Here is an 11,151-nt window from a genome sequence, read left to right on the forward strand (position 1 = left end):
TTCTGTTTGGGAACCGCCTATGGCATGTGTAGCGTGGAAGATATTGAGAACTCTTGGTCATTGCGTTGACAATGAAAGCATGCCACCCAAAATTATTATCTCTGTTTTCAAAGCTTGAGCTCTGACACCTCTGCAAATCAATGCTTCCCTCTGCGAAGGGTCTGTCTATTTATTTTCCTGTTGAGTCATCCTCCTCTTGTATAAGCACCAATTAGAGAGCACCTCTTTCATTTTTATGCTTTGCTTTTGATTGATATTGAGTATGACTATGATTGGATCTCCGTTGCTATGAATTAAAATGTTTAGTCATCCCTTGATCTTTGAAAGTGCTCTGCATTTATGTTTTGCGGTCTCAGAAAGAGCTAGCGAGATACCACCTATTCATATTGCTTCATGCTTGTTTTGATTGAATTGTTGGTATATGAAGCTCATTATTATTTGCTCGCTAGCTGATTATGCCATTGATATTAGTTTACGGTGAGACCTATGTGTCACTTGCTTATGTGGTTAACTTGTGATCTTGCTGAAATTCTGGTTATGAGTTAGACATAGTTGCAACAACAAGATCAAACAGAGTTTGTCAAAGTTTTTCTTTCTCTTTCAGTTTGTCAACTGAGTTGCTTGAGGACAAGCAAGGTGTTAAGCTTGAGGGAGTTGATACGTCTCCATCATATCTACTTTTCCAAACTCTTTTGCCCTTGTCTTGGACTCTAATTTACATGATTTGAATGGAACTAACCCGGACTAACGTTGTTTTCAGCAGAATTGCCAAGGTGTTGTTTTTGTGCAGAAATGAAAGTTCTCGGAACGTGCTGAAAATTTACGGAGAATATTTTTGGAAAATATGAAAAATACCTGCGTAAAGATCCACCGGAGGGGACGGGCCAGTGGGCCACAAGCCTTGTAGCCGCGGCCTCCCCCTGGCGGCGGCTACCAAGCTTGTGGGGCACACGTGGCTCTACCGCCCCCAATTCCAGCGCTATTTATTCCCTTTCGTCCCGGAAAAAATCAAGAGAGAAGATTTCGTCGTGTTTCACGATCCAGAGGCGCTGCCACATCCCATTCTTCATCTGGAGGGCAGATCTGGAGTCCGTTTTGGGCTCCGGATCAAGGAAATCGTCGCCATCGTCATCATCAACCTTCTTCCCTGTCCAATTCCATGAAGCTCTTCATCGTTCGTGAGTAATCTATTCATAGGATCGCTGGGCGGTGATGAGTAGGATGAGATCTATCATGTAATCGAGTTAGTTTTGACGGGGATTGATCCCTAGTATCCACTATGTTCTGAGATTGATGTTGCTACAACTTTGCCATGCTTAATGCTTGTCACTAGGGCCCGAGTGCCATGATTTCAGATCTGAAATTATTATGTTGTCACCAATATATGTGTGTTTTAGATCTGATCTTGCAAGTTGTAGTTACCTACTATGTGTTATGATCCGGCAACCCCGGAGTGACAATAACCGGAACCACTCCCGGTGATGACCATAGTTTGAGGAGTTCATGTGTTCACCAAGTGCTAATGCGTTGGTCCGGTTCTTTATTAAAAGGAGAACCTTAATATCCTGTAGTATCCTTTTGGACCTTGCTGCCACGAGAGGGATGGACAATAGATGTCATGCAAGTTCTTTTCCCTAAGCACGTATGACGACACACGGAATGCATGCCTACATCACATTGACGAACGGGAGCTAGCCACATATCTCTGTGTGTTATAACTGTTGCATGATGAATGTCATCCAACAAGTCACCGACCCATTCCCTACGAGTTTGTCCCACTACTGATGTTACTTGTTTTGCTCTGCTGCTGTTACTAATGTTGCTGCTACTGTTACTTGCTGCTACTATTACTTGCTTTGTCCTGCTGCTGCTGCCACTACTGTTACTTGCTGTTGCTGTTACTTGCTACTGTTGCTACTTGCTTTTGCTATCACTACTGCTGTTCCTTGCCACTGATGTTACTCGTTACACTGCTGCTACCTGCCACTATACTTTTCTGGCGCCATTGATACAACAGTTAGGAATAGTCTGCCGTCAACAGATCGTTTCTGGCACCGTTGTTATCATACTACTTTGCTGTTGACACTTTGCTTGCACATACTAGTCTTTCAGGTGTGGTTGAATCTGACACATTCAGCTGCTAATACTTGAGAATATTCTTTCACTTCCCGTCGCGCGAACCAACAAATTTGGATTGAATACTCTACCCTCGAAAACTGCCTCGATCCCACGCGCTGGTGGGCTATTGCAAGGCAATTTCTAATTGTTGAGCAATTGGGAGCAGCTCTTTTCTGACTCTTTTGCCGTGGAGGCATCAAGTCAGGAATAGTTGCACGTCAACAACTACCCCTCATCAAGGCCTCAACATCTAAGGGCTCGATCAATATGAGTTAAAGATATACGTTACTGATAACGTATGCAAGTAATAAGTGTTATTAAAGACCATTGGCCTAACGTATGTCCGTTGGCCTTTGTAGGGCGACTTCTGGTCTTCAATGTCGAATGGAACCATTCCGAGTGGATACATGTCATCAAGTGAATGGGAATGTAGTTCGAGTGTTTGTGTACCGCATGACTTTTTAGGTGCCATGTCCATTCTGTCGGAATCTTCTGTCCTTGGCCTAATAATGAGGTACCCTTGGGTAGGACTTTCAGGCCAGGCCTGTGACCCTACCCTAGGTATATATCCCCATCAAGAACCTCGGATTCCAAAGAAAGCATGCCATATCCATAAGTCATGTGATGCCATCGCTTCTAGTATGATAGTGGCCTCTCTAGTGTGACCTTGATACATTCCTCGCAAACCTTCGGGGCAGTTCTTCCACTGCCAATGCATGCAATCAATTGATTCGAGCATTCTTGGAAACCCTCTAGCCTCTCCAATATCCAACAACTTCTCTGTGTCCTGCACATCTGGTTCTCTCAGATACTCTGCTCCAAACACCTCGACCACATCACGACAAACTTGACAGTAGTCTTCAGGCATGTGTTATCCCCCATCCTGACCATCTCACCAACGGCATCTACCGCGGTACCAAGTGCAAGTATTCTCACAACAGCCGTGTATTTCTATTTGGCATACAAATAGAGTTTACCATAGCAATCCCTGGTGAGCTTGAAGTAGTCATCGTGTGCCTCCACTGCGCCCACAATGCGCAAAAACAATGGTTTTCGCATGCGAAAACGACAATGAAACCATGGATGATCCGGGAAAGTTGGGTTCGGAGCATGGTAATCTTTCTGCAGTAACTTTGCTACGGATACCCTATCCCGATTGACCACTCTTCTTCCTTTGATTGAGCCCTTGAAATTGAGAATATCCTCCACTTGTTGGTCCATTTCCACTTGCATGGTCATGAGCATGATCATGTCCGCTTCTTTGTCCGAATCTGATGAATCGAAGAACTCATCTTGAATCATTTGATTAAACTCCATCAGTCCATTCTCCTTGCCGAACGAAGCATCGAAATGCATTGTTACCCCTAAAAAATTAACAAAAAAATACGGACAGACATTGTGTCGAACACATCCAGCGCAAGGCGGAGCCACATAGTTGCTGGACGTACCGCAGTGTCTTCCAGGCCGCCGCCGACGTCCTCCGCGGCAAGGATGGGACAGAAGACTCCACTGACAGAGCTAGAGAGGCAGAGGCTAGGAACGGCGGCGGAGCTGCGACACGGACGACGCGAGGAGGAAGAAGACATGAAAACATGAAATGGACCCGACAGTTCTGACAGGTGGATTTGATGCAATTTGTGGTGGGGTCGGGATGTCGGCCGCGACGTGACGGGCGTGCCCGAACGCGTCCGGGCTCACCCATATCCGCCCCATATTTGGACTGAATATGATGGGTGCAGGTGAGTCCGGATATTTGAGGCCGGTTTGAAAAGTTCGTTTGGACAATTTTTTATGACTAATCGATGGTCGAACGGCGTGTCCGGACTTTTCAGGGGTGTATGAGGAGTTCAGTGATCGTGCAGTCTCTGGCGTTAGCTAGACGAATGCTTATAACAAAAAATCTTCTCCTGCAACGGCACCAGAAGAATGCTGATAGCACTCCCTAGTAAGGAAACTAGAAGAATGTTGTTGACGGCCCACCAGCGCGTGGGTTTGCAGTAGTTTTCGAGGGTAGAGTATTCGACCCAATTTGTTGATAAGCCCGTCAGGAGGTGAGAGTATACTCTCAAGTATTAGCAGCTGAATTTGTCGGATTCAACCACACCTGAAAGATTAGTATCTGCAAGCACAGTAGTAACAGCAAAGTAGCAAGTAATGGCAGTGTAACGAGCAATAGCAGCGGCAAGGAACAACAGTAGTGACAGCAGTAGCAAGTAGCAACAGTAGCAAGCGATAGTAATAGAAACAGTAGCAGCAGAGCAAGACAAGTAACATCAGTAGCAACAGTAGTAGCAGCAGCAGCAGACCAAAACAAGTAACAACAGTGGTAGGACAAACTCGTAGGCAATGGGTCGGTGATTTTTTTGGATGATATTCATCATGCAACAGCTATAACACGGAGAGATATGTGGCTAGCTCCCGTTCGTCAATGTGATGTAGGCATGCATTACGGGTGTCGTCATACGTGCTTAGGGAAAAGAACTTGCATGCCATCTATTGTCCATCCCTCTTGTGGCAGCGGGGTCCAAAAGGATACTACAGGATATTAAGGTTCTCCTTTTAATAAAGAACCGGACCAACGCATTAGCACTTGGTGAACACATGAACTCCTCAAACTATGGTCATCACCGGGAGTGGTTCCGGTTATTGTCACTCCGGGGTTGCCGAATCATAACACATAGTAGGTAACTACAACTTGCAAGATCAGATCTAAAACACACATATATTGGTGACAACATAATAATTTCAGATCTGAAAACATGGCACTCGGACCCTAGTGACAAGCATTAAGCATGGCAAAGTAGTAGCAACATCAATCTCAGAACATAGTGGATACTAGGGATCAATCCCCATCAAAACTAACTCGATTACATGATAGATCTCATCCTACTCATCACCGCCTAGCGAGCCTACGAATAGATTACTCATGAACGACGAAGAGCTTCATGGAATTGGAGAGGGAAGAAGGTTGATGATGACAATGGCGACGATTTCCCCTCTCCGGAGCCCAAGACGGACTTCAGATCTGCCCTCCAGATGAAGAACAGGTGGTGGCGGCGCCTCCGTATCGAAAACACGACGAAAACTTCTCTTTTTATTTTTTCTGGGACGAAAGACAACTTATAGAGCTGGAGTTGGGGGCGGCAGGTGCCTGTGGGCCCCACAAGCCTGCCCACCGCCACCAGGGGGTGGTGGCGGAGCAGGGGCTTGTGGCCCACTGGTCCACCCCCTGAGATGGAACTTGGCGCAGATATTTTTGATATTTTCCAAAACTGCTCCCCGTAAATTTTCAGGACGTTTGGAGAACTTTGATTTCTGCACAAAAATAACACCAAGGCAATTCTGCTGAAAACAGCGTCAGTCCAGGTTAGTTCCATTCAAATCATGCAAATTATAGTCTCAAACAAGGACAAAATAGTTTGGAAAAGTAGATACGTTGGAGACGTATCATTCAGCTGTAAATACTCTAAGTCCCACCTCAAACATGCAACCATCTGCTCATATTCAATACTCCCTCCGTTCCTAAATATAAGTCTTTAAAGACGTTTAACTAGAAAACTACATACGGATATATATAGACATATTTTGAAATGTACATTCATTCATTTTACTACGTATGTAGTCATTTAATAAAATCTCTAAAAAGACTTATATTTAGAAACGGATGAAGTAGTATTTTACAACTAAAACAATGAAATAAAATAAGTCATATATATTTTTAAAATTTTGTTGTAAGTGTTATTAATTCATATATTTATATTTCACGCAATCAGATCATCTTGAAACATATTGCAACCGATTCCCGAAGCAACGCATCGTATCATCTACGAGTAGTTTGGACGGTACGTGCTCCGTATGTATGTAGACAGAAAATCGATGATCCATCGGAGTAACTTGCAGACTTCTGAACAGCCGAACGGGTTTAGGCGCATCTTCACTCGGGGAAAGGGAAATCCACCTCACCAGCCACCAGGAAACGCCGCCGCGGCCACTCCTATCCACGCCCAGGCGTGCCGGAGAGCGCGACAGCTCTCGAATCTTTGCCAAACCCCACGTCGGCACGAGGCTTCCATTTCGGCCGCCGCCCGCATGCACGGGCACCCCGCCCACAAGGCCGTTCCCAGTTTCCCATCCCACCCAAGGAAAGCAGCGGGATCAGAATTCAGACCCCGTCCCGTCCCCTTCCAGTTTCACAGCTAGCGCGCTCGGATCCCGCAGTAATAAAAGGACACTGGATATGCGCTGAGGATGGCGGCCCACACGCTCTCCTCCGCCCCCCTCCCCTCGCGCGCGCCTCTGCTACGCCTTCTCCTCCGCCGCCGCCGCGGCCAAGCCCACTCCGCCGCGCCGGCCAAACTCCCCGTCTGCTCCGCGCCGTCTCGCCCCCGCCGCGCCGCGCTCTTCCTCGGACCCGGAGGTGCGTTCTCTGCTCTCCCCGCTCGCTCGCTCGATCCACCACCGCCGGCTGGTCGTCCCCCCCCTTAGCTCTCGATAGACACCGTGCGGATCGATCCAGGATCATGCCGGCGTGTTCTCTTGGATTTTCATTCTGCGCTCGCCTCTCACGTGGGATGTTCCTTGTGATCCGGTAAAAACTGCAGCCAACGAAATAGGTGTGGTAGGCGTCAACACACGTGGAGCGTCCCGTCCCCAGATGCTGGGAGGCCGGATCGTGAGCGTAGGCCAAAGAAACGGCAAATTATGATAGTAAGTACGATGGCCCGTGATAGAGAAAGAAAGGGGATGGCGATGGACACAGTTTTCAAAGGCTTTTTACACATGATTTCCACGGAATTTTCGCTATAATACTGTGGTTTCCACCGGAAACTTTCTCGGTCAATGATGAGCGGCACTACCACTCCTACTACACCACTTTCCCTTTTATCAGTTTACCAGTCATTCTACAGTTAATAGAGTAACAGAGCTGAAATTTGTAAGATCGTTCACACTGCATATCTGGTGCAGTTCTGCTTACTTTTAATGCTATATATATATGTGTGTAATCTGTTGTAATGACAGTCCAAACGTTTGCTTTCTCGAATCTAGTAGGTGCAGGTGGAAGACGCAGAAGTGGAGTGGGGAGCAGAACTATGTCGGCTTCAATATATTCGACAAGGGTGGATTCCGAATCGGCAATGACCAAGAATGGAGGGGATGTGGAGCCGCTGCCGTTTGTGTATGACAAACATGGAGGTGTCATTATTGAGATGACGAGCCTGATGGATCCACAAGCCTTTTCAGCTTCCTTGAAATCTTTATTGTCGAAATGGAGGGAGCAGGTAGTTTCATCAGCCATATGCATACCTCAAGTACATACTTTTTCTTTTTTAGTAAGATGATTTGTTAAAAACTCCATCATCCTATAAAATGCATGCGTATATGCGCTGGCAGCAGGAATCCCGTAAATGCGTCGGTAAATATTTGTCATGAATATTATCCTACAAGGTGTTTGATGTGCAAGTGTGATTGCAAAGGTCTTCATAACTTATCACTAATGTTAAGTATTTTCAACTGTATAATGCACTCCCTATGAAGGCTAAGATCAAATTATATCAATAAGGGGTGAAGCACTTTTTCTTAAAAACACTGGCTCATTCAATTTGTATTATGATTAACGGATCCGCAATGGTACCCAAGACAGACCATCAATAGGCAAAGATTAGTGTACGTGGATATTAATATCAAAATTAATTAATCATTGCAACCAGCCAACCACAAGGAGATGGTGTTACGACTTAGAATGCGTAGCTGCCCCCAGCTATTCACTAAATACTTCTGATCTTTTCATTGATTCTACTTCAATCTTGTGTTCTCATTGTAGGGAATAAGAGGTGTCTGGATAAAATTGCCAATCAGCCTTGCCAACCTTATTCAGTCAGCAGTAGAGGTAACTAAGCTCGCATATTTCATGTTTCTTTGGTAGGGAAACTAGTTTCATGACTTTGTATTCTTGATTTCACTTGTTGCTAAACTTATTCGTGCATTGGAATACTTAGTAGAATCATGTACTTCTTAGTTGGAGATAACAATTGTTCTAGGTTTTGATATCAGTATGTGATCATTTATAACTCTGTCTAAATACAGTCTTTTCTTTTTTCCCTTTTCAAAGAAATAATAAGAGGGTATCCTTATATTACTATATAAAATAGCAAGCCAGATTTGTATACAAAAAGTTCCTTAACTTGCTCTGAATCCATTTTTGCTTCATTTTGATTTAGGAAGGATTTTGGTACCATCATGCAGAGGAAACTTACCTAATGCTTGCGTACTGGCTCCCGAACACGCCTCATACATTGCCTATAAATGCTACTCACCGTGTGGGCGTTGGAGCTTTTGTAATGAATGACAAAAGAGAGGTACCAAATATATGAAAACACTATTTAAATGATTCAGATGATCATGCATGTGTGCCACCTTTCTAGACTTTTAAAATCGACTTTATAGGTAAATTCTTTATCTTGCATCATCACAAGGACTCAATGTTTTTGCAGGTATTGGTTGTCCAGGAAAAAAGCGGTGTACTTAAGGGGCTTGGTATATGGAAATTCCCAACTGGAGTTGTTGAACCAGTAAAAAATTCTGCTCTAGACATGTAGAGATGTTATTCACAGATCTTTCTTTGGCACCTTCTCTCATTATAATCTTAAAGATCTTGATTCATGTAGGGGGAAGATATAAACATTGGAGTTGTAAGAGAAGTAAAAGAAGAGACAGGGGTATGTATGTATTAGCATGTAGGTAAACTGATCCTGACAGAATACTGCTATAGCTACTCATGCTCTTCTTTTTCTTCTTGGATTATGTATTAGGTTGATGCAGAATTCGTCGAGGTAGTTGCCTTCAGGTAACAACTGGAACTAATTGTCCTTTCTTTTCATTCCTCCATTTTTTAAAGATCCATAGTACAATCATGTTTTTTGCAAAAGTCAATGTGATACCAACTTAGTAGGTAATATACATTTATGTGACAGCTAGCTGCCTTCTGGTACAGCATGCAAAATATGTGCTTCAGATGATAAAGAGATTACTGAGATCTGCTGACACTAATCTCCACAACCTTGTGCTAGCAAGAATAATCTAGGCAAAAGTGAAAATCGAACATGTATTATCAGAGCAAACACAATTGGAAATTAAATAGTGAAACCTTCTTTTCTTTTGATCTATTTCAATGACTCTACATATTTTTTTGACAAGAATCATATGTTTAGTTTGAAGTATGAACTAACTGTTGTCTCTCTCATGTGGGTATCTCTATCTACGAATGTGCAGGCAGAGCCACAAAGCTTATTTTGAAAAATCGGATCTATTTTTTGTGTGCATCCTAAGGCCACTTTCTGTTGACATTACTAAGCAAGAGTCGGAAATTGAGGATGCTCAGGTAATTTAGATCTGCATCAGCATCACCATCAAGTTGTTTAATGCCACTCTCAGAGAAGTAGACATTTTCTGTTGGTTTACTTCAGTACCTTAACTACATGTGTGTGAATACTCTGTTGATACTCCGCTTCTCAAATGCAGTGGATGCCGGTGGAGGAATTTGCGGCACAACCATTCGTCCAAAAACATGAACTCGTGAAGTATATTCTCGAGGTCGGCCTGGCTAAGGTCGACAAGGAATACGCAGGATTTTCACCAATCAGCATAAAATCAGCGTTCTCGGAGAAACAATCCTTGTTTTACATGAACAGGAGGGACCTGGAGAAAGCCTCGGGATCCATCAGTACACAAAAAGATAGCTGAGACTTCAGTCAGAGTTACGAAAGGGTCCATGCACTCGTACTCGGTTACTTTGTTGCTCGATTGGTAGCTTGTACGCCTGATTTTGACAGTATGATGCATGTCTCCTACCATTATATCGATTCACAAAGAGATAGTATAGCAGAAGTGCAACGGAAGTTGTTGTACTGGGACATCACAAAGGAAGAAATTATTGCAGTACCTGTGTTGTCAAATTTGTATGAATGAGTGTACAAATAAAGGAACATATATCGAAGATTCTTTTTCTTTTGTTTTTGTCTCCCCTTGTTGTGCTGTAGCCATTTCTGCAAGACACCGTTGCCGTGTTACCCTTTGTTGACATATGTGAGATACCGTTGCAGTGTTACCTTTTTTTTTCTTTTTTTTTTTTGAGAAATCGTTGCAGTGTTACCTATGTTTGGATATTTTGTAACCCGTGTTTGTATATCTTTGTATTGGGCTTGTAAAATCTTGGTTGGTGTTGTGTTTTTTTCCTTGACTTCGGTCTAGCTGATTCTGGTCACGTGTCAGTCAGCCTAAAGTCAGGTGAGAATCTCGATCCATTTCTTCATCTGTCTCGGGGGAGCAGTGAGACCAACGTCGTAAGTGAGTCCATGACCAAATGTGTAGTGTGGTGAATTTTTTCCCTCTCCCTGAAAGTTTGACCACAACCAAATGTCCGGTCAGAGAAACCGACGAAGAACAGCATTTTCTGCTGCATGTCGAGTATATATTTCTGATTGTGGTCTGATATTTTTTTTTCCGAGTCAATTACATTGGTGAGATTGTGAGCTTTAAAATTATGATTCCTACGCTCATGGATAAAATAAATAAATAAAGCTATTGCTACACTCCATTATTTCATGCACTATTACTTACGGACCCGACAATCCTGAAAACGTTTGCTTGCAGAAAAGCGTCAATTACATTGATGATGTTAGAGCTTGACGTAAACAGTCATTTCAATGTTAGAACATACATCATACATTAAACTGATGCAATAATTTGGCTCGAACATGCAAATCTTAATTATATACGCCCGAACCACTGACCAGGCATGCTAGCGTGGCATGGGGCCCGCTGTCAGTGACTCAACGGCAGAGAGGCGATGTGTGGCCAGTTTTTTGCGAAAACCAACTCTTTTATTTATTTATCATAATAAACTCCTAACGTTATTTGCTACGATGGAATCTCTTTTATAAACAAGTATTAAGCAAAAAAAAGAGTGCTTCGCGCCACGAACCAGCGACCTATCACTAGCACATAGACGGTCCTAGCCACTTCATCTGCAACCCG

The 11,151-nt window shown here is 43.7% G+C and overlaps 1 protein-coding gene across 2 annotated transcripts; it reads left to right on the top strand.

Annotated features, from left to right (window-relative positions):
• The first annotated feature begins 6,080 nt into the window (after positions 1-6,080).
• Positions 6,081-10,125, top strand: LOC123410087 (nudix hydrolase 2-like). Of its 2 annotated transcripts, none has more exons than XM_045102975.1 (9): positions 6,081-6,535; positions 7,165-7,397; positions 7,940-8,005; positions 8,337-8,474; positions 8,610-8,687; positions 8,784-8,834; positions 8,928-8,962; positions 9,388-9,496; positions 9,637-10,125. In XM_045102975.1, the coding sequence occupies exons 1-9, from the start codon at positions 6,367-6,369 to the stop codon at positions 9,856-9,858; spliced, it is 1,101 nt and encodes a 366-aa protein (XP_044958910.1). In that variant the 5' UTR covers positions 6,081-6,366; the 3' UTR covers positions 9,859-10,125. The 2 variants fall into 2 exon arrangements, with proteins under 2 accessions (XP_044958910.1, XP_044958911.1); XM_045102976.1 differs by having other exon boundaries at positions 7,168-7,397.
• The last annotated feature ends 1,026 nt before the right edge of the window (positions 10,126-11,151 follow it).

The sequence above is a fragment of the Hordeum vulgare genome, chromosome 7H, assembly GCF_904849725.1.
Source record: "Hordeum vulgare subsp. vulgare chromosome 7H, MorexV3_pseudomolecules_assembly, whole genome shotgun sequence".
Lineage (NCBI taxonomy): Eukaryota > Viridiplantae > Streptophyta > Magnoliopsida > Poales > Poaceae > Hordeum > Hordeum vulgare.

Excerpts from the sequence above, each read along its gene's own strand:
- LOC123410087 (XM_045102975.1), top strand. The coding sequence starts at position 6,367 with ATGGCGGCCCACACGCTCTCCTCCGCCCCCCTCCCCTCGCGCGCGCCT. Across the intron at positions 8,835-8,927 it reads AAGTAAAAGAAGAGACAGGG|GTTGATGCAGAATTCGTCGA; the intron begins GTATGTATGTAT and ends ATTATGTATTAG. Across the intron at positions 8,963-9,387 it reads GTCGAGGTAGTTGCCTTCAG|GCAGAGCCACAAAGCTTATT; the intron begins GTAACAACTGGA and ends ACGAATGTGCAG.